This window comes from Ranitomeya variabilis, chromosome 5 (assembly GCF_051348905.1).
Source record: "Ranitomeya variabilis isolate aRanVar5 chromosome 5, aRanVar5.hap1, whole genome shotgun sequence".
NCBI lineage: Eukaryota > Metazoa > Chordata > Amphibia > Anura > Dendrobatidae > Ranitomeya > Ranitomeya variabilis.
The window spans coordinates 629,047,658-629,071,701 of NC_135236.1; the positions used below are offsets into that span (position 1 = coordinate 629,047,658).

The following is a 24,044-nucleotide window of genomic DNA, read 5'->3' on the forward strand; positions in this document are numbered from 1 at the left end:
ACTGCGGTCACACTTTGCAATCACGGCGCTGGAGCGATGCCGAAGTCCCCGGGTAACCAGGGTAAACATCGGGTTACTAAGCGCAGGGCCGCGCTTAGTAACCCGATGTTTACCCTGGTTACCAGCGTAAACGTAAAAAAAACAAACCGTACATACTCACATTCCGGTGTCTGTCCTCCGGCGTCTCAGCTTCTCTGCACTGTGTGAGCAGCAGAGCCGGAAAGCACAGCGGTGACGTCAGACGTCACCGCTGTGCTCGCTTTCCGGCCGGCAGGTGCTCACAGTGCAGAGAAGCTGAGACGCCGGAGGACAGACACCGGAATGTATGTACTGTTTGTTTTTTTTACGTTTACGCTGGTAACCAGGGTAAACATCGGGTTACTAAGCGCGGCCCTGCGCTTAGTTACCCGATGTTTACCCTGGTTACAAGCGAACACATCGCTGGATCGCTGTCACACACAACGATCCAGCGATGTCAGCGGGTGATCAAGCGACGAAAGAAAGTTCCAAACGATCTGCTACGACGTACGATTCTCAGCAGGGTCCCTGATCGTTGCTGCGTGTCAGACACAGCGATATCGTATGGATATCGCTGGAACGTCACGGATCGTACCGTCATAGCGATCAAAGTGTGACTGTGTGACAGTACCCTAACAGCGCCCACAAATGCCTTCTGGATGCTCTGGGGGGGCAGTGAACAACAGGGATTCTCTCTTTGGGGGGGGGATGAATGGCTGTGTTATGCACCACCCCCTCAGGCCCCGCACTAAGCAGACTACAGTATATGTATCTGCTTATTGCTTCTTTAATGGGAGCACTCAGGATGCGTAATAGCCATTATAATGGTGGGGACTAGACTGCCGAGACCCTCGAGTGCCAGAATGGGGGACTTTGGATGGAGCAGCAGACAAGCACATTACCTGCAGCTCCATCCAATCCCTGATATCATCAGGGCAATTACGTAGCACCGCTTCATTGACACGGGGGCTCTTCCAAGAGTAACAGGCTACACAAATTTATTTTCCACAGCAGAAACAAAAATCTGGATTTTTTTCTGTTGCAAAAACAGCATTTTACAAGCATTAGACGTGGGTTGTTAGTGCCCCAAACCCACATCAGATCATGAACATTCAAAAGCAGCCATTGCAGGCTAAGTGCAAATCACATCACCCACTACTAAAAAAGTGAAAAAGGGGCTAGAAGTACCGTAATTCTCTATCCTCTGGATATTCCTTATTGCTGGCGTCAAACCACTGGGACCTCCCCAGATCTAGAGAACCAGGGATGGAATCAGTCATTTGTATCTCTGCTCCATTCATTCTTAATGGGACAGGAGGAGTAAGACACTCAGCCTTCATCTAGTTTTGGCACTTGCATTAAGAATGTGTGGCGCAAAGGTGCCCTGGATCAACCTGGTTTTTGGTATCAGTGGGGAGGACCCTCAGTGGTCGGGGAGTTATGCTCAATCCTATGAATATGGTAAAGAATTGCTTCCAAACTTGGTACAATGTCTTTAAGCTGGCCATGTACACAAGATAACCATCGGCAGAGCGAACGTTGGCTCTGCAGACTCGCTCGTACACATGCATGCACAGTTATGCCGAGCGTTCATGTGTAAGAACACTCGAGCATGGATATTCCACCTGCCCGATCCTTCACCCCCCCCCCAAGGTCACCTGTCAGATAAGAGCAGGATGGCACCCATACACATCAGCTGCTCGGCAATGCACCCATACAATCAGCTGTCAGGTAAGAGCAGGATGGCACCCATACACATCAGCTGGTCGGCAATGCACCTATACACATCAGCTGTCAGGTAAGAGCAGGATGGGACCCATACACATCAGCTGCTCGGCAATGCACCTATACACATCAGCTGTCAGGTAAGAGCAGGATGGCACCCATACACATCAGCTGGTCGGCAATGCACCTATACACATCAGCTGTCAGGTAAGAGCAGGATGGGACCCATACACATCAGCTGCTCGGCAATGCACCTATACACATCAGCTGTCAGGTAAGAGCAGGATGGCACCCATACACATCAGCTGGTCGGCAATGCACCCATACAATCAGCTGTCAGGTAAGAGCAGGATGGCACCCATACAATCAGCTGTCAGGTAAGAGCAGGATGGCACCCATACAATCAGCTGGTCAGCAATGCACCCATACAATTAGCTGTCAGGTAAGAGCAGGATGGCACCCATACACAACAGCTGGTCGGCAATGCACCCATACAATCAGCTGTCAGGTAAGAGCAGGATGGCACCCATACACAACAGCTGGTCAGCAATACTCAAGGAAGTTCATGTGTATGAAGGCATTAACAGGATTCCGTCACCCTAAAACACAACTGAATCTGAGCACATGCCCACTTTAATTCACTGTACAAATAACATTTTGTATTCCCTTAGGCTAAGCAGGTAGTAATGCGCAGTGTATGGTGCAGCAGAGACGACAGCACACACTCCAGTCTAAGAACTCTTGACACTGAGTGAGCGCAGGCGCCAGACTTCTCCCGAGACAGCGCTGATTCTGGGCAAGCTGTCCATCACCACAGAGGGAGGTGGGTGTAACCAAATTCAGGGGGTAGTGTGTGCAGTCAGTCCATGGAAGTCACCGTAAGAAAATGTACAAGTAGACAAACTTTTGGTGGTTACTGAATTCTCATAAAAAAATGCCCAAATGTTGTAATGAGACTTCTGTACATGGAAAAAAGTGTGCAAATAAGCTCTCATCTGGAAGAAAGAAAAATCACACATATTAGGGGCTTGTGCAGATGACCGTATATTCAGTCTGAAATGCGATCAGACAAAACATGGGATCGCACCAGGACCAATGTTATGCTATGAAGTCGTGCATGTCTGTCTTTTTGTTACATGAACAGAGTCCGTTTGCAGATAAAAAAACATTGCAGCATGCCAGAATTTAATCGGATATTCAGATCACACTTGGCCATGCAAGCAGGGGTGTGGAGTCCGTATAAAATGGGCCGACTCCTAAAATATATAATAAATTAGGTTCAGTAGTACAATGCAGGATGTGCTGTAAATGATTCATAATAATTTGGGAAAGTTATGAAATGTCTATCAATGTCTGTTCTAGTCCTGATCTAAGGATCTGGGCTTTTAGTGGAGATGAATGTGTGCTGCACTTTATGCACATGCCCAGTAGTGAGGCAGGGCTGTGGAGTCATAGTGGAAATTAATCTGTATATACATGCTCAATAGTGAGGCAGTGCTGTGGAGATTAATCTGTGCTGCACTTTATGTACATACCCAGTAGTGAGGCAGTGCTGCGGAGTCGTAGTGGAGATGAATCTGTGCTGCACTTTATGTACATGCTCAGTAGTGAGGCAGTGCTGTGGAGTCGTAGTGGAGATGAATCTGTGCTGCACCTTATGTACATGCTCAGTAGTGAGGCAGTGCTGTGGAGTAGTGGAGATGGATCTGTGTTGCACTTTATATACATGCTCAGTAGTGAGGCAGTGCTGCGGAGTCGTAGTGGAGATGAATCTGTGCTGCACCTTATGTACATGCTCAGTAGTGAGGCAGTGCTGCGGAGTCGTAGTGGAGATGAATCTGTGCTGCACTTTATGTACATGCTCAGTAGTGAGGCAGTGCTGTGGAGTCGTAGTGGAGATGAATGTGTGCTGCACTTTATGTACATGCTCAGTAGTGAGGAGGTGCGAGTCAGAGTCAGGGAATTTGAGGAGTCGCAGGTTTGGCTTTCCGACTCCACAGTCCTACATGCAAGCCAATGAGCGTATGGAAACCATCAGGCCACACTCGGATGACATTTGAGTGAAGACCGATTTCCATGGAATGACAGAATGGAGAAGATGGGAGATTTTTTTACTTCATTTTCTCCTCATCCGAGAGAATCTGATGACACTAAGCTCACACACAGATCAGAGTGTGATTAGTATAATCATACCAATTCTTTTGGATGAGAGAATCTGCGGTCATCTGCACCTGACCTAAGCCAGACTCCTCCAAAAGTACAGAGCCTCCCGACAGCCAACTGTCTGGGGGCTTTGCCCTCGGTCAGGGCATGGTTTGGCTGTATGAGATGCTTTCGATGTGACATGGGGGCACAGGTTATGGAAGCCACACTTACACAACCCCAATATAACAGGAAATGTGTACAATCATTATATGGCCCCTTCCTCCTTCTCGGAGAGAAGCGGCAGTGTGATGGGACCGGATGCCCCCTGTGGCCACGATCACACAAGCAGGGGTTTTCTGCTGATTATACATAGTATACAACGTCAGTCATGAAGAGAAGCTGGTCAGGTGAGGAGGGCGACAACAACAGAGTGATGAGCACCTATAGGGAACCTCTATGGCCTGGGGCTAGGTGTCCTGCCAGCTCAAGTCCCCAACAATAGGCAATAATTGTACGCACAGATCAGCCAGTCAGTATCGAGACTGATCAAAAACCACACTCGCAGTCCCACCTCGTCACATAATGGAACTTCTTGACAAGACTTCCATTGACCTGCGTCTTTTGCACAGGGCTCTCATGCCATCCGTGGCAACTTCTAGAAGCCCCCATAGCCTCTATCTACCAAGCAGAGCTGTCTCATGAAAGATAACTGTCCTGTGTACAAAGTAAGCCCCCGTGTAACACCGCCGCCCACAGGTCAGGAGTGGTAAGCCCCCGTGTAACACCGCCGCCCACAGGTCAGGAGTGGTAAGCCCCCGTGTAACACCGCCGCCCACAGGTCAGGAGCGGTAAGCCCCCGTGTAACACCGCCGCCCACAGGTCAGGAGCGGTAAGCCCCCGTGTAACACCGCCGCCCACAGGTCAGGAGCGGTAAGCCCCCGTGTAACACCGCCGCCCACAGGTCAGGAGCAGTAAGCCCCCATGTAACACCGCCGCCCACAGGTCAGGAGCGGTAAGCCCCCGTGTAACACCGCCGCCCACAGGTCAGGAGCGGTAAGCCCCCGTGTAACACCGCCGCCCACAGGTCAGGAGCGGTAAGCCCCCGTGTAACACCGCCGCCCACAGGTCAGGAGCAGGAGGCCCCCGTGTAACACCGCCGCCCACAGGTCAGGAGCAGGAAGCCCCCGTATAACACCGCTGCCCTTATCACTGGTATTCATCCACAGTAACCACTGACGCCACACACGGTCACTATGGAGCAGGAATCCCCCTGCATCTTGCAGGCCACCGATGACCCCAGTAATGACCCCTGTGTGGGACCTGACACCCGTCACCAGTGACATCTATGAGGGGAGAGAAGTTTGGCAGTTTTGGCCACTTCAGGTGGCACAGGACAGTAGCGGACAGATGTCGGGACCACCCTGGCCCCAGGCTGCACCCTGCCCTCCATGGTCATGGCCTGGAGGACCCCCCACCTGTGCGGACAGAGTTCCCCCATATCAGTAAGCTGCTCCTTAAAGTCGCAGCCAAACTTACAAATTTCTTGGACTTTTCTCCTGCTCCCTCCTCCGGGTTCTTCATCTTCTTCTTCTCCTTGGTGCTCTTGGTGGGAGCAGGAGGACCACCTCCATAGCCGCCACCACCTCCATAGCCGCCACCACCTCCATAGCCGCCACCACCTCCATAGCCGCCGCCGCCCGGAGGGTCCATGCCGCCGGCTGACTGTCCCGGAGGCCTATGCCGCTGAGAACTCGCTCTCCTGCGCTCCGGCGTTAGTAATCCCGCGTGTTTCCGCCCAGTGGTAGCCGGCTTCCCCGCGGTGAGTCCGGGCCCCGCGCACGTCCTGCGCCCGGCGCTGCCCACTGTGCGCTCACTCCCCCTGCAGCACACGCTGACCGGCCCTCATTAGCATAAACGCTGCATATTCATGAGCAGGCGCGCAACAGGCGAGCCAGTTACACGTGAGGGCGGAAGAAAGGGCAAAACTCCACTTTCAAACAACTTCTTCCTCAGCACTTCCGGGTTCAGAACGGACCATGTTCTATCAGAGGGGTGGGGGGAGGCTGAAGTTAAAATTCTTCTCATTCATAGTGTCTTAATGAATAAATGTGAACTTTTTAAAAAATAACATGCGTTAAAATAGTGAAGTGTGTGGAAGAAAGTATTTTTCTTTGTTCAGGTGCAGGTTGGAATGTACCATCTTGCGTCCGTCACCAAGTGGGTGTGTGTGTAATCCATAGCTGCGCCCACACCGCCATCTGCTGGAGGAAGAAGTAAGTGCAGGAGATGCTGTGAGTGTGTGACTGCCGGCCTCACTTCCTTTTTTCTTTATTAGTTTTAATAAATGTTCCTGGTCTCGTTATTTATAAACCAAACATCATTTTCTTTCTCTCAATTCTTTTCTCTATCAAGATTTTTTTCCCGCTTTGGCTGAAATGATAAGAATATGTTCACACTACATTTTCTTTTTCAGGCGGTTTGAGTAGGTTTGCTTGAAAAAAAAAAAAAGCCTATAAATTGATCGGAATATGCTTGAACAGCATGGCCACATCGTACTTTCCTCCAACTCGCTCTCCGACACCCCACAGTCCGGCTTCGGTCTCCACCACAGAAATCATCTCAACCAAAGTTACTGAGGATTTACGGCCGAAGCTCATAGACAATTCTCTATACTCTTTTGACACCGGTCCCCGGCTTTAGACACAGACAACCACTCCCTCCTACAGCAGAGCCGCCCTTCACTTGGCATCACAGACCTTATAGTCTCCTGCATCTCCTCATACCCCACTATCCTTACATTTAGTGTCTCCCACTCCCACACTAGCCCTTCTCCCTGCCCTCTCTGTGGCGGTGTCCAGGGCCGGACTGGGACTAAAATTCAGCCCTGGCATTTGAAGTCACACAGGCCCACTTGTCGCATGGTGACTGTATAATATCTTTGTACACTTGTAGGCTACAAGAAGTGAGGGGAGTGTAACACAACTATATAACATATAATTACAGCTGTATCCAACATTACAGCTCAGCCCCCATAGACTATAATACAGCACAGCCCCATAGAATGTAATGCAGCACAGCCCCCATAGACTATAATACAGCACAGTCCCCATAGAATGTAATGCAGCCCAGCCCCCATAGAATGTAATGCTGCACAGCCCCCATAGAATGTAATACAGCCAGCCCCCATAGAATGTAATGCTGCACAGCCCCCATAGAATGTAATGCAGCACAGCCCCCCATAGAATGTAATGCAGCACAGCCCCCATAGAATGTAATGCAGCACAGTCCCCATAGAATGTAATGCAGCCCAGCCCCATAGAATGTAATGCAGCACAGCCCCCATAGAATGTAATACAGCACAGCCCCATAGAATGTAATGCAGCACAGCCCCCATAGAATGTAATACAGCACAGCCCCCATAGAATGTAATACAGCCAGCCCCCATAGAATGTAATGCTGCACAGCCCCCATAGAATGTAATGCAGCACAGCCCCCCATAGAATGTAATGCAGCACAGCCCCCATAGAATGTAATGCAGCACAGTCCCCATAGAATGTAATGCAGCTCAGCCCCCATAGACTATAATACAGCACAGCCCCATAGAATGTAATACAGCACAGCACCCATAGAATGCAATGCAGCCCAGTCCCATAGAATGTAATACAGCACAGCCCCCATAGAATGTAATGCAGCACAGCCCCCATAGAATGTAATGCAGCACAGCCCCCATAGAATGTAATACAGCACAGCCCCCATAGAATGTAATGCAGCCAGCCCCATAGAATTTAATGCAGCACAGCCCCCATAGAATGTAATGCAGCACAGCCCCCATAGACTATAATACAGCACAGTCCCCATAGAATGTAATGCAGCCCAGCCCCATAGAATGTAATGCTGCACAGCCCCCATAGAATGTAATGCAGCACAGCCCCCCATAGAATGTAATGCAGCACAGCCCCCATAGAATGTAATGCAGCACAGTCCCCATAGAATGTAATGCAGCTCAGCCCCCATAGACTATAATACAGCACAGCCCCATAGAATGTAATACAGCACAGCACCCATAGAATGCAATGCAGCCCAGTCCCATAGAATGTAATACAGCACAGCCCCCATAGAATGTAATGCAGCACAGCCCCCATAGAATGTAATACAGCACAGCCCCCATAGAATGTAATGCAGCCAGCCCCATAGAATTTAATGCAGCACAGCCCCCATAGAATGTAATACAGCACAGCCCCCATAGAATGTAATACAGCACAGCCCCCATAGAATGTAATGCAGCACAGCCCCCATAGAATGCAATGCAGCACAGCCCCATAGAATATAATGCAGCACAACCCCATAGAATATAATGCAGCACAGCTCCCATAGAATGGAATGCAGCCAGCCCCATAGAATATAATGCAGCACAGGCCCATAGAATGGAATGCAGCCAGCCCCATAGAATGTAATGCAGCACAGGCCCATGGAATGCAGCCAGCCCCATAGAATATAATGCAGCACAGGCCCATGGAATGGAATGCAGCCAGCCCCATAGAATATAATGCAGCACAGCCCCATAGAATTTAATGCAGCACAGCCCCCATAGAATATAATGCAGCACAGCCCCATAGAATATAATGCAGCACAGCTCCCATAGAATGGAATGCAGCCAGCCCCCTAGAATATAATGCAGCACATGCCCATGGAATGGAATGCAGCCAGCCCCATAGAATATAATGCAGGCAGCTACCATACAATATAATGCAGCACAGCCCCATAGAATATAATGCAGCACAGCCCCATAGAATATAATGCAGCACAGCTCCAATAGAATGGAATGCAGCCAACCCCATAGAATATAATGCAGCACAGGCCCATAGAATGGAATGCAGCCAGCCCCATAGAATATAATGCAGCCAGCCCCATAGAATATAATGCAGCACAGGCCCATGGAATGGAATGCAGCCAGCCCCATAGAATATAATGCAGCACATGCCCATGGAATGGAATGCAGCCAGCCCCATAGAATGTAATGCAGGCAGCCACCATACAATATAATGCAGCACAGCCCCCATAGAATGTAATGCAGGCAGCCCCCACAGAATGTACTGCAGGCAGGCAGCCCCCATAGAATGTACTGCAGGCAGGCAGCCCCCATAGAATGTACTGCAGGCAGGCAGCCCCCATAGAATGGAATGCAGGCAGGCAGCCCCCATAGAATGGAATGCAGGCAGGCAGCCCCCATAGAATGGAATGCAGGCAGGCAGCCCCCATAGAATGGAATGCAGGCAGGCAGCCCCCATAGAATGGAATGCAGGCAGGCAGCCCCCATAGAATGGAATGCAGGCAGGCAGCCCCCATAGAATGGAATGCAGGCAGGCAGACCCCATAGAATGGAATGCAGGCAGGCAGCCCCCATAGAATGGAATGCAGGCAGCCACCATACAATATAATGCAGCACAGCCCCCATAGAATGTAATGCAGGCAGCCCCCACAGAATGTACTGCAGGCAGGCAGCCCCCATAGAATGTACTGCAGGCAGGCAGCCCCCATAGAATGTACTGCAGGCAGGCAGCCCCCATAGAATGGAATGCAGGCAGGCAGCCCCCATAGAATGGAATGCAGGCAGGCAGCCCCCATAGAATGGAATGCAGGCAGGCAGCCCCCATAGAATGTACTGCAGGCAGGCAGCCCCCATAGAATGTACTGCAGGCAGGCAGCCCCCATAGAATGGAATGCAGGCAGGCAGCCCCCATAGAATGGAATGCAGGCAGGCAGCCCCCATAGAATGGAATGCAGGCAGGCAGCCCCCATAGAATGGAATGCAGGCAGGCAGGCAGTCCCCCCCCCCAATAGCTCCACAATCCACTCATCACTCTTTGTTAAAAAAAAAAACAAACACTCTACTCACCTCTCTCCTCGTGCCCCGCGCTGCTCTCCTCTGGCTCCGGTCTCAGCAGCTGCAGTCTGCCCGGCGCCCGGTCACACTGCAGGTGCGCGATGATATGACGTCATCGCGCACCCGCAGTGTCAGCGGCAGGCAGAGCGGGGAATGATGGGAGAGGGGGCGTCAGCAGACGCACTCTCCTCCATCATTGCATTCAACTGTACCGGCGTCTATGACGCCGGTATAGTTGAATGCGGGGCCGGGAGTGTGCCGCAACAGCGGGGGGAAGAGTGCCGACAGCGGCACACTCAAGCGGCCCACTACTGCCATCGGCCCTTCTGGCATTTGCCAGAACTGCCCTATGGCCAGTCCGGCCCTGGCGGTGTCCCTCAATGCTCCATCCTATGATCCTAGGACCCCTAATCTTCTCCATCTACACCTTTGGCCGGGGACAATTTATAGAGTCCCATGGCTTCCAGTAGCATCTATACCCTGATGACCTGTAGATTTCCCTCCATAGCCCAGATGCCACCTCTCTGCCGTCCTGAATCCCAGAGTGTCTATCAGCCATATCCTCCTTCTTCTCATGGACAAAACCAAACACATCATCTTTCCTCCATCCCACTTTACTCCCCTCCTCGATCTATCGCAACAAATAACATCACACTTTCCACTGTACCAGAAGTTCGCCGTCTCAGAGTCACATTTCACTCTGCCCTTTCCGTCAAACCGCACATCCAAGCTTTTACCACCTCCTGCCTCCTCCAACTCAAAAATGTTTCCAGAATCCGTCCTTTTCTCATACCTAAATCTACTAAAATGTTAGTGCATGCCCTCGACATCTCCCGCCTCGACTACTGCAATATCTTCTTCAGTGGCCTCCCTGCTAACACTCTTGCATCTCTCCAGTCCTTCCTTAACTCTGCTGCCTCTCCCCACTCTACTCCTCTGCTTCTTCCCTCTACAAATCCCTTCATTTGTTTCCAACCTTCCAGCGAATCCAGTTTGAACTGGTAGCAATGATTCACATAGCCATTGCCCCTCCATACATCTCCAGATACCTCTCCACACATAATCTCACATCTTCACAAGATCTCCTTCTCTCCTCTGTTCTCGTACGGTCCACACCCAATCCCCTCCAAGTCTTCGAGGCGTCCCCTATCCTCTGGAACTCAGGTCCTCAACATGTCAGATTGTCTCCCACATTTAGAACCTTCCAACAGAACCTAAAAACTCATCCAGCCTGCAATAACCACCTGCCACCTCACTACCGCCAGAGCTGCTGCAACCCCCACAACCAGTTGTCTCCTACTCCCAGGGGCGGACACTGACAGTTTGGGGCCCCTATGCAAGAAAAGTGGCTGGGCCCATATATATCGCTAAAACCAGAAGTTTCCATGCACTATATAAAAAGACACATCTGCAGGTTGTTCTCAATATCTGACATGAAATCAGAATAAACCTTTCCTGTTTTGGGTCAATTAGGATTACCATAATTATTAATATTTGCCAAATGCCAGAATAATGAGAGGGAGAGAGAATGTTTATTACTTACTGCAAAGTCAAACATTTACATACACTAAGATTACTATGCCTTTAACTCCTTAACGACCGCCAATGCGCCTTTTAATGGCAGCAGTTAAGGGACCTTATTCCTGCTTTTTAATGGCGCTGACAAATAAGTGTATAGTGCCCCCCAACTAGAGAGAGACGCAGGAGGGCACCGCATATCAATTCAAACAGGAGAGTTCACCATGGGCTTGGAGAAAGACATTACAAAACCAAGAACAGATCATGCCCATACAGATGGGAACACCTCACAATATGTATAAAAAATCCAATGCTTTATTGGTAGAAAATATCTAAATACAAATGACGTATATAATATGCAATAAATAAGCAGAAAATATATTCAAAAATGGCTCCCAAAATGTTCAATTTTAGTATCAATAAGTCTGCACCAAAATGGGCAGCTTGTATACCAAATCACAGTACCATATGAGTTTAAAGGGCTAAAGTGAAAAGATGCCCAGTCCTTACGCCAGTATACCCTAACTTCCATGGTCCAGAGGTTAAGGAGCGGAGCCAACATTGATAATAGGGGACAAGAGGTGCGGGATAGGATCCCACGCGTATCGCCGCAGAAAAAGCGGCTTCCTCAGGGAAGGATAGCATCATATATATTTTCTGCTTATTTATTGCATATTATATACGTTGTTTGGATTTAGATATTTTGGGGGATTTTTGATGCGAGTCATCCTTGCCGCCATTTTAGAGCATGGTCTTTGTATAGGCATCTTCTTTGTATTTTTACACTATGTTCCAAATTATTATGAAAATGAAATTTTTCTCGGATTTCTCAATAGTCAGTGCAAATGACAGTCAGTCTAATAAAAGTCATCACCCTTTAGAGTAAACATCGAATTTTATTGAAGAAACCTCCCAATGATAACAGTATAATCTCCGAAATGAATAAAAACTCAAAATACACTGTTCCAAATTATTAGGCACAGTAGAATTTCTAAACATTTGATATGTTTTAAAGAACTGAAAATGCTCATTTGTGGAATTTGCAGCATTAGGAGGTCACATTCACTGAACAAAAAAGCTATTTAACGCCAAAACATCCTAAAAGACCAAGTTATATGTTAACATAGGAACCCTTGTTTGATGTCACCTTCACAATTCTTGCATCCATTGAGCTTGTGAGTTTTTGGAGAGTTTCTGCTTGTATTTCTTTGCATGAAGTCAGAATAGCCTCCCAGAGCTGCTGTTTTGATGTGAACTGCCTCCCACCCTCATAGATCTTTTGCTTGATGATTCTCCAAAGGTTCTCTATAGGGTTGAGGTCAGGGGAAGATGGTGGCCACACCATGAGTTTATCTCCTTTTATGCCCATAGCAGCCAATGACTCAGAGGTATTCTTTGCAGCATGAGATGGGGCATTGTCAGCATAAAGATGATTTTGCTCCTGAAGGCACGTTTCTGCTTTTTATACCATTGAAGAAAGTTGTCAGTCAGAAACTCTATATACTTTGCAGAGGTCATTTTCACACCTTCAGGAACCTTAAAGGGCCCTACCAGCTGTTTCCCCATGATTCTGGCACAAAACATGACTCCTCCACCTCTTTGCTGATGTCGTAGCCTTGCTGTGACACGGTGGCCATCCACTACTCCATCCACTACTCCATCCATCTGGACCATCCAGGGTTGCTTGACATTCATCAGTAAACAAGACTGTTTGAAAATTAGTCTTTATGTATGTCTGGGCCCACTGCAACCGTTTCTGCTTGTGAACACTGTTTAGGGGTGGCTGAATAGTAGATTTATGAACCAAAGCAAGCCTTTGAAGGATCCTACACCTTGAGGTTCGAGGGACTCCAGAGGCACCAGCAGCTTCAAATATCTGTTTGCTGCTTTGTAATGGCTTTTTAGCAGCTGCTCTCTTAATCTGATGAACTTGCCTGGCAGAAACCTTCCTCATTATGCCTTTATCAGCACAAACACGTCTGTGCTCAGATTCAGCCACAAATCTCTTAACAGTACGATGATCACACTTAAGTTTTTAGGAAATATCTAATGTTTTCATCCCTTGACCAAGGCATTGCACTATTTGATGCTTTTCGGCAGCAGAGAGATTCTTTTTCTTTCCCATGTTACTTGAAAACTGTGGCCTGCTTAATAATGTGGAACATCATTTTTAAGTAGTTTTCCTTTAATTAGAATCACCTGGAAAACTAATTATCACATGTGTTTAAGATTGATTTCAGTGATCCATTAAGCCCTGAGACACAATACCATCCACGAGTTTATTTGAAAAACAAAACAATTAAATCTTTATGACACTTAAATCCAATTTGCATAATAATTTGGAACACAGTGTAATGTTTTTAATGATCTTTGTGCTGTGTGCTATTTTCTACCAATAAAGCATTGGATTTTTTATACATATTGTGAGGTGTTCCCATCTGTATGGGTATGATCTGTTCTTGGTTTTGTAATGTTATAGCGCCCCCCAACGTGACAAAATCTCCGGGTTCTCGGCTACCGGGGTAGCTGAGACCCTGGAGTACATGAGTCGGGTCTGATTTTACCATCCCAGTCTTGTGATCACCATTATTCACAAAGGTGAATTTTATGTTCCATTTTCTCCTGTTACCTTTGTGAAAATGACAAATTTTTGAGCTAAAGTAACATTTTTGTGTAAAAAATTAAATGCTATTTTTTTCCTTTCACACTGCTTTAGTTCTCGTGAAGCACCTGAATTGTTAATAAACTTCTTGAATGTGATTTTGATCACCATGAGGTTTTAGAATGGTGTCACTTTTGGGTATTTTCTGTCATAATGACCCCCCAAAATCACCTCAGATGTGAGGTGGTCCCTAAAAAAATGGTTTTGTCAATTTTGTTGGAAAAATGAGAAATCGCTGGTCAACTTTTATCCCTTATAACGTCCTAACAAAACAAATTATGTTTATTATTATTATTATTATTTATTTATATAGCGCCATTAATTCCATGGTGCTGTACATGAGAAAAGGGGTTACGTACAGGGTTATAGATATAATTTACAGTAAACAAATTTACAATGACAGACTGGTACAGAGGGGAGAGGACCCTGTCCTTGCGGAATTAAATTCTATGTTTCCCAAATTGTGCTGTTGTAAAGTAGACATGTGGGAAATGTTATTTATTAACTATTTTGTGTGATATATCTCTCTGATTTAAGGTCATAAAAATAAGTTTGACAATTGTAAACTTTTCACCAAATTTCCATTTTTTTCACAAATAAACGCAAGTCATATTGAAGAAATGTTAACATTATCATAAAAGTACGATATGTCATGAAGAAACAGTCTCAGAATCACTAGGATCCAATGAAGCATTCCAGTTGTTATTACCTCAAAGTAGCACTGGTCAAAATTGTAAAATTTGGCCTGGTCATGAAGATGAAAACAGGGCTGGGGGCTGAAGGGGTTAAAAGAATGGGTGGCAGATAGAAAACCACTCAATCTGGAAAGCCTGCAAAATTGGTCTGCCAATTGACCCCAGCCAAGTGGAAGAGCAGCCCCAGAGAGTCGGGAACAGGGGCTCACAGGGAGGCTAGTGAGACCCATGGACTGGTGAGAGGAGAAACTGCGGGGATTTAGGATTTCACAAAGAGGGGGAAGTTTCCCAAGCCCCCCAAAAACAGCCTGCATCGGGATGAGGGGGGGGGGGGGGGGGGTAAGCTGCCATAACTGTGAAAGCATGGGACACTTTCAAAGGGAGTGCCGGGAATGTTCTAGGCCACATTATCCACATGCCCATGCAGTGAACACTGTGCTGCAATGGATCTGGAATGCTGGGGGTAAGTATATTCCACTACCCAGAGCAGAAGAGGCATATGTGGTTCAAGGACAAGTGTGGCAAAATAGAAGGGGCATTTCAGTGACAAGCCAGCATCTGCAGCCGGTCTGGGTACAGGGCATGGAATTTGCAGCAGTCCATTACTCCAGAGCCTTGGTCACATTAACCCCTTCCCGGCCTACAAGAGCGTATGCATCATGAAAGCCAGTGCCAATCCGACCTGTGACGCATATGCTGTGTCACAGAATGATCACATTCCTGCAGGTTGGGTGAAAGGGTTAATTGTAATTTCACCTGACCTGCAGGGACAGGGGGAGTGGTACTTCAGCTCAGGGGGGATAGCTTCCCCCCCCCGTGGCTACGATTGCTCTGATTGGCTGTTGAAAGTGACTGTTTCACTTTCAATCAGAGCAATCGTAGTATTTCACCAATGAAAATTGGTGAAATATTACAATCCAGCCATGGCCGATGCTGCAATATCATCGGCCATGGCTGGAGACCATGATCTGCCCCCGATCTCCTTCCCTCATCCTGTCCTCCGCTCCCGTCCTCCCTCCGTGCAGTCCGATCTCACCCCCCTGTGGTCCCATCCCCCCCCATACTTACTGAGCTCCGGTGTCCCTCCCGGTGTCCGTCCGTCTTCTCCATGGGTGCTGCCATCTTCCAAAATGGCAGGCGCATGCGCAGTGCGCCCGCCGAATCTGCCGGCAGATTCATTCCAGGTACATTTTGATTACTGTGCTAGAACCTAGCACAGTGATCAAAATAAAAAGAATAGTAAATAACTCCCCCCCTTTTTCACCCCCATAGGTAGGAAAAATAATGAAATAAAGAAAACATATTTACTTTTATTTTTCCACTAGGGTTAGGGTTGCAATTAGGGTTAGGGTTAAAATTATGGTTGCAATTAGGGTTAGGGTTGCAATTAGGGCTAGAATTAGGGTTAGGGTTGCAAGTAGGGTTAGGGTTGGAATTAGGGTTAGAATTAGGCTATGTGCACACGGTGCGGATTTGGCTGCGGATCCCGAGCGGATTGGCCGCTGTGGATTCGTAGCAGTTTTCCCATCACTTTTACAGTGCCATGTAAACCTATGGAAAACCAAATCCGCTGTGCCCATGGTGCAGAAAATACCGCGCGGAAATGCTGCGTTGTATTTTCCGCAGCAGGTCAATTCTTTGTGCGGATTCCACAGCGTTTTACACCTGTTCCTCAATAGGAATCCGCAGGTGAAATCCGCACAGAAAACACTGTAAATCTGCGGTAAATCTGCTGGTAAAACGCAGTGCCTTTTACCTGTGGATTTTTCGAACATGGTGCGGAAAAATCCTCACACGAATCCATACCATGGGCACATAGCCTTAGGGTTGGAATTAGAGTTAGGGTTAAGATTAGGGTTAGGGGTGTGTTGGAGTTAGGCTTATGGTTAGGATTAGGGGTGTGTTGGGGTTAGGGTGATGGCTAGAGTTGGGATTAGGGTTATGGGTGTGTTGGGGTTAATGTTGAAGTTAGAATTGAGGGGTTTCCACTGTGTAAGCATATCAGGAGTCTCCAAACGCGACATGGAGCCATCATTGATTCCAGCCAATCTTGTGTTCAAAAAGTCAAATGGTGCTCCCTCCCTTCCGAGCCCCGACGTGTGCCCAAACAGTGGTTTACCCAAATATATGGGGCATAAGCGTACTCAGGAAAAATTGCACAACTTTGGGGGTCTAATTTCTCCTGTTACCCTTGGGAAAATAAAAAAAATGGGGGCTAAAAAATTATTTTTGTGGGGGAAAAAATTATTTTTTATTTTCGCGGCTCTGCGTTATAAAATTCTGTGAAGCACTTGGGGGTTCAAAGTGCTCACCACACATCTAGATAAGTTCCTTGGGGGGGATCTAGTTTCCAAAATGGGGTCACTTGTGGGGGTTTCTACTGTTTAGGCATATCAGAGGCTCTGCAAACGTAACATGATGCCCGCAGACCATTCCATCAAAGTCTGCACTCCAAAAAGTCACTACTTCCCTTCTGATCCCCAACATGTGCCCAAACAGTGGTTTCCCCTCACGTGCTCAGGACAAACTGGACAACAACTTTTGGGGTCCAATTTCTCCTGTTACCCTTGTGAAAATAAAAAAATTGTGGGCTAAAAAATAATCTTTGAGGAAAGAAAAATGATTTTTTTATTTTCACGGCTCTGCGTTATAAACTTCTGTGAAGCACTTGGGGGTAAAAGTGTTCACCGCACATCTAAATTAGTTCGTTGGGAGGTCTAGTTTCCAAAATGGGGTCACTTGTGGAGAAGCTCCAATGTTTAGGCACACAGGGGCTCTCCAAACGCGACATGGTGTCCACTATCGATTGGAGCTGATTTTTAATTCATAAAGTCAAATGGCGCGCCCTCCCTTCCGAGCCTTGCCGTATGCACAAACAGTGGTTTACCCTCACGTGAGGTATCGGAGTACTCAGGAGAAATTGCCCAACAAATTTTAGGATCCATTGTATCCGGTTGCCCATGTGAAAATGAAAAAAATTGAGGCTAAAATAAATTTGTGAAAAAAAAAGTACTTTTTGATTTTAACGGATCAATTTGTGAAGCACCTGGGGGTTCAAAGTGCTCACTATACATCTAGATAAGTTCCTTGGGGGTCTAGTTTCCAAAATGGGGTCACTTGTGGGGGAGCTCCAATCTTTAGGCACACAGGGGCTCTCCAAACGCGACATGGTGTCCGCTAAAGATTGGAATTTTTCATTCAAAAAGTTAAATGGCGCTCCTTCCCTTCCGAGCCCTGTCGTGCGCCCAAACAGTGGTTCCCCCCACATACGGGGTATCGGTGGATTCAGGACAAATTGTACAATAAATTTTGGGGTCCAGTTTCTCCTTTTACCCTTGGGGAAAATAAGAAAAATTGTTGCTAAAAGAATTTTTGTGACTAAAAAGTTAAATGTTCATTTTTTCTTTCCATGTTGCTTCTGCTGCTGTGAAGCACCTGAAGGCTTAATAAACTTCTTGAATGTGGTTTTGAGTACCTTGAGGGGTGCAGTTTTTAGAATGGTGTCACTTTTGGGTATTTTCAGCCATATAGACCCCTCAAACTGACTTCAAATGTGAGGTGGTCCCTAAAAAAATGGTTTTGTAAATTTTGTTGTAAAAATGAGAAATCGCTGGTCAAATTTTAACCCTTATAACTTCCTAGCAAAAAAAAATGTGTTTCCAAAATTGTGCTGATGTAAAGTAGACATGTGGGAAATGTTATTTATTAACTATTTTGTGTCACATAACTCTCTGGTTTAACAGAATAAAAATTCCAAATTTGAAAATTGCAAAATTTTAGCCAAATTTCCATTTTTTCACAAATAAACGTAAAAATTATTAACCTAAATTTACCGCTACCATGAAGCCCAATATGTCACGAAAAAAAACAATCTCAACCGCTAGGATCCGTTGAAGCATTCCTGAGTTATTACCTCATAAAGGGACACTGGTCAGAATTGCAAAAAATGGCCAGGTCATTAAGGTCAAAACAGGCTGGGTCATGAAGGGGTTAAAGAACATTTAGTACCGGACCAATGTATTTTTCCCACCAGCCATATCAGTTAACGTAGCTGGAGAAACTGATCATTCGTAGGGCTCGACTACATTTGGACTGGGGTCACAGTCATGGAATGGTGCATGTAGGAGTAGTACAGCATCTACCAGTAATGTGTTGCTGGGAAACAACCTAGGAGCAGGGTTGATGTGCCACTGGGCCAATGTCGTATTCCAAAGCCAAGGACTGGTTCCCACTGCGTCAGCATCTGCCATTGGCCCACTCCATAGAATTGAATGAAATATTAATGCTACCATGTACAAGGATATACTTTCGAATGTAATGCTGCCACATGGGAAAACCAAAGACATCAAGGGATGGAAATTCCAGTAAAACAATGGTCCTAAGCACACATCCAATTTAGTAAAGAATTGGTTAGCAAAGAAAAATGTCCGCCTGTTGGAATGGCCAAGCCAATCATCTGATTTAAACCCTATAGAGACCCTTTGGGATGTTAGGGCACACTTTAAAAAAAATGCAAAACTTTTACCAGCAATTGTCTTCAGCAGTTCCTGGGATCACTCCGATTCAGTCATTTTGTGACCACATCTCCTGACTGATCGAAGGCCAGAGAGAACGGTCACAGCTTTCAATGCAATTCTGAGAGCCTCATTCTGGATCTCGTAGACAGAGAAGAGACCTCCAGCTCGCCAAGTAAAGAGTGGGTGCTTTAGCCAAAAATGCATTGTAACCCTAAAATATTACATTAAGTAGCTAAATGAAGGTTCACGCCCGAAAAGAAAACGGCAGCAGCATGCTGTACGATTGTGAGGTGTATGGTTGCTAAATTGGACTATTAAAAGAAGAATGAAAAATAAAATAAAATATACACGACCTCTAGGCCTTTATCCAAAAGGGCAGAACAAGTTAGGTTGGTTCATGTGCCACGTGCCACAGCATGAAAGCATGCAATAAGAAAGATTTTTTTCTATTTCTTTTTTATAACATTTACTTAATTATTTATATATACACGGTAATCAAAGAATAAATCTTGTCCTCAAAAAGTTAGGGAAATAAATATCCGAATAGTAGTTATTATTGACACCAGTTGATGTGGAATGAAAGGTGAGCTAAAGAGCTATGTGCAGCTAAAATCAATTACTGGAAATTATTGTGTTTACCCTTTTTTACATTTCCATTGTGATTCATCTCGCGCCTTTTTTCCCACACTGATGAAGGTGTTCAGATGTACCAACAGCTGCGCATGTCTACAGCCTCGGATGACCCTACATTGATGTCTTCAACTGGGGCCATTTGAGGACTTTTGGAGGCGTAAGTCTATATTGTTAGAAGATTCTTCCCCCTCCATCTCTTAGCAGCTCACTACTTCACTAGAACAGGCTGAATGAGTCTCAAATCTGTGAATTATTGCACATATCCTGCATACAATTATTTTTTAGGCCCGGTTATAGAATTTGTGATCTCATTTTTTTTTACAGTGTTATACAGCTGGATCTGAATACCATTGTACCAATTTTTACTATTAGGCCACGTTCAGTATTTTACATCAGTATTTGTAAGCCAGAACCAGGAGTGGGTGATAAATACAGAAGTGGTGACGGGTTTCTATTATACTTTTCCTCCGATAGTTCCTGTCCCGATTTTGGCTTAAAAATACTGATGTCAAATACTGACCAAATACGTGTCTTTATAGTGTAATGTGCTCTGGTCATTATCTGTCATTGGTGGATTTGATATAACTTTTGGGAATTTCTATTGGGGTTTTATTTATAATTATTATTGTCCCATCTGTATATTGTACATTTCCAAGTGGGGATCAGTGCGACAAGATTTGTGACTTTTAACATTAGCTGTCACTTTATTAGAGTATTTTAGACCATGCTGGAGCATTGTATCTTATCACTATTTTCCGTACTACACAGCACCAGCACTTTAGGGATGACATTCAAGTCAATCCATGCACTCACTTTGCACTCTTTCGGAATTTCATGCGGGTATGGTTTATTGCACAAACCATTTCTTATTGTGCACTGTGCTATTTGTCATTGCATTTTACATGTATCACATTTATTATGTACACTGCTCAAAAAAATAAAGGGAAGACAAACACCACACCCTAGATATCACTGAAATATTACGGTTGCAAACCTTTATTTCATTACATTATTCACTACGCGGAATGCATAGAGAAACATAAAAATGATCAATGTAAATCAAAACTAATATCCCATGGAGGTCTGAATTTGGAATGATATGCAAAATCAAAGTGGAAAATCAAATTACAGGCTGAACCAACTTCAGTGGAGATGCCTCAAGACAAGGAAATAATGCACAGTAGGGTGCGTGGCTCTCTCAATGCCCGGACATGGCCCTAATGAGGCACTGGATGTTCTCCTGAGGAATCTCCTCTCAGACCTGAATTAAAGCATCAGTCAACGCCTGGACAGTATGTGGTGCAACGTGGCATTGGTGGATGGAACGAGACATGATGTCCCAGATGTGCTTGATTGGATTCAGGTCTGGGGAACAATCAGGTCAGTCCATAGCATCAATTACTTCATCATCCAGGAACTGCTGACACACTCCAGCCACATGAGGCCTAGCATTGTCATGCATCAGAAGGAACCCAGGGGTCCAGTGTATCTGCATATGGTCTCACAATGGGTCTGAGGATCTCATCCCAGTACGTAATAGCAGTGAAGGTACCTCTGACTAGTACATGGAGGGTTGTGCAGCCATCCAAAGAAATGCTTCCCCACACCATTTCTGACCCACCCACCGGTCATGCTGGAGGATGTTGCAAGCAGCAAAATGTTATCCACAGCATCTCCAGACTGTCACAAGTGCTCAGTGTGAACCTGCTCTCATCTGTGAAGAGCACAAGGCACCAATCTTGAATCTGCCGAGCTGTGTGTTCTCTGGCAAAAGCCAATCGCACAGCACAGTGTTGGGCAGTAAGCATAACACCCACTTGTAGACATCGAGCCCTCATGGAGTTTCTTTCAGTTTGAGAAGACACATGGATGTTTCTGGCCTGCTAAAGCTCATTTTGCAGGGCTCTGGCACTGCTCGTCCTTGCATAAAGGAGGTAGATGTCCTGCTGCTGGGTTGTTGCCCTCCTACGGTCCCTCCACTTCTCCTGGTGTACTGGCCTGTCTCCTGGTATCTGCTCCATGCTCTGAAAACTGTGCTGACAGACACAGCTACCCTTCTTGCCACAGCTAGCATTGATGTGCCTTCCTGGAGGAGCTGCACTATCTGAGCAACTTCTGTCAGTTGTACCGTAGACATCTCATGCTACTGTATCCCTCTAGGGGTGAGAGCGTTGACAAAATGCAAAAGTGACCAAAAGAACAGCCAAAAAGGATGATAACAGATAAATGGTCAGTGGTCACCCCCTGCAGAACCACTTCTTTATGTCTTACTAATTGCTTATAATTTGTACCTGTTGTCTGTCCTATTTGCACAACAGCAGGAAACATTAATTAATTCACGATCAGTGTAGCTTCATATGAGGACATATCTGATAGCACAGAAGTGTGATTGACTTGGCATTAAACAAAACAATGTAATTGTTCACTTTATTTTTTGGAGAAGTGTATGTATTTCTGTATTGCATTGGCAAATAAATAAAATCTGGGTTTACGTTATTCTCATACTTCATACCTACCACAGTAACAGCTTTGCGTCACTTTACATCTGATTGGTAGCATCACCAGTATTCGTTTTCTCTTGCGTTTCTTTCCTGGCACCAGGAGCTTCTGGAAATGCTGAACATCTGACTGCATGAGTTTCATCCATGTCATCTTGCACTTCTCAGGAAGCTCCATTATCACAAAACATAGCAGACGCGTCAAGCGCCACAATGTTATTCGCGTCACCAGGTTTTTCCAGGCACTTAGCAGTGGATTGATAGTATAGAATGGCTAGTGCCCCCCACTTTGACACACCCTGGAAGGTGTTGGGGAAACACACATTGGGGTGAGGAGTCACTAATCCTGCTTTTGTCTGGCCACCCTGTGTCAGTAGTAAATACCTATCATTGTTTAACCCCTTTACGCCTGAGGGTGGTTTGCACGTTAATGACCGGGCCACTTATTATAATTCTGACCACTGTCCCTTTTTGAAGTAATAACTCTGGAACGCTTCAATGGATCCCGGTGATTCAGAGTCTGTTTTTTCGCCACATATTGAACTTCATGATAGTGGAAAAGAGTATTTGATATGACTTGAGTTTATTTGTGTAAAAAAAAAAAAAAAAAAAAAAGAAACTTGGTGAAAATTTTGAAATTTTCATAATTTTCCAACTTTGAATTTTCATCTCCTTAAATCAGAGATATATCACACAAAATACTTAATATGTAACATTTCCCACATGTCTACTTTACATCTGCATAGTTTTGGAACCAAATTTTTTTTTGTTAGGAATTTATAAGGGTTATAAGGGGTAAAAGTTCAACAGCGATTTCTCATTTTTACACCACCATTTTATTTTTAAGGGATCACATTTGAAGACACTTTGCGGGGTCTATATGATAGAAGATAACCAAAAGGGACACCATTCTAAAAACTGCACCCCTCAAGGTGCTCAAAACCACATTCAAAAAGTTTATTAACCCGTCAGGTGCTTCACAGGAATTTTTGGAATGTTAAAAAAAATTGAACATTTAACTTTTTTTTTTCTTCACAAAAAAAAGTTTTAACCCTTCTAAAAGCCTGACAAAAAAAATGTATCAAAAATGATGCAAATGTAAAGTAGACATATGGGAAATGCAATTTATTATTTTGTGTCGTATAACTATCTGATTTAAAAGGGCATACAAATTTAAAATTGTGAATTTTTTTGCAAAATTTTCATAAATATACGCAAATATCAACCAAAATTTACCAATAATATGAAGTACAATATTTACCAAAAATACACAGCTTAGAATCACTTTTATCCACTGAAGTGTTTCAGAGTTATTACCTCAAAGTGACACTGGTCAGATTTAAAATATTTGGCCTGGTCATTAAAGAAGTTGTCCACTATTTGGACAACCCTTCTCATACCCCACGCTTGGCCCCCGATAAAAAAAGCTTATACTCCTCTTCCGTGTCGGCACCGTTCCCATGATGTCAGCACTTGCTCTCCTCAGGGCTCTCGTGCGGTTGTTGTCAAACACAAACCTGGCATCCAATGAGCGATGGTGTCACTGTCCAAGTCTTCTGCCAAATTTACCATGAAGAGGAAGTCACTGATCAGCAGCTGCCAAGACTTCCTCTTCATGTTCAGCTCGTATGAAGGAGGAGACAATGACAGCAGTGCTGATTGGACGCCAGTATCACGGGTCACAACCACACAAAAGCCCCGGGGAGAGCAAGTGCCTTCAAGAGAAGGTAGGGACAGTGACGCCAGCAC

The 24,044-nt window shown here is 45.7% G+C and overlaps 1 protein-coding gene across 1 annotated transcript in view; it reads right to left on the minus strand.

The window, feature by feature from the left end:
• The window catches only part of LOC143776633 (protein diaphanous homolog 1-like), a 124,629-nt gene extending 118,750 nt beyond the window's left edge, over nt 1–5,879 (minus strand). Inside the window, exon 1 of the mRNA XM_077266193.1 lies at nt 5,425–5,879. Coding sequence (XP_077122308.1) covers nt 5,425–5,598 — 174 coding nt within the window. The 5' untranslated portion in view covers nt 5,599–5,879. The remainder of the gene's footprint in view (nt 1–5,424) is intronic.
• Nucleotides 5,880–24,044: the final 18,165 nt, after the last annotated feature.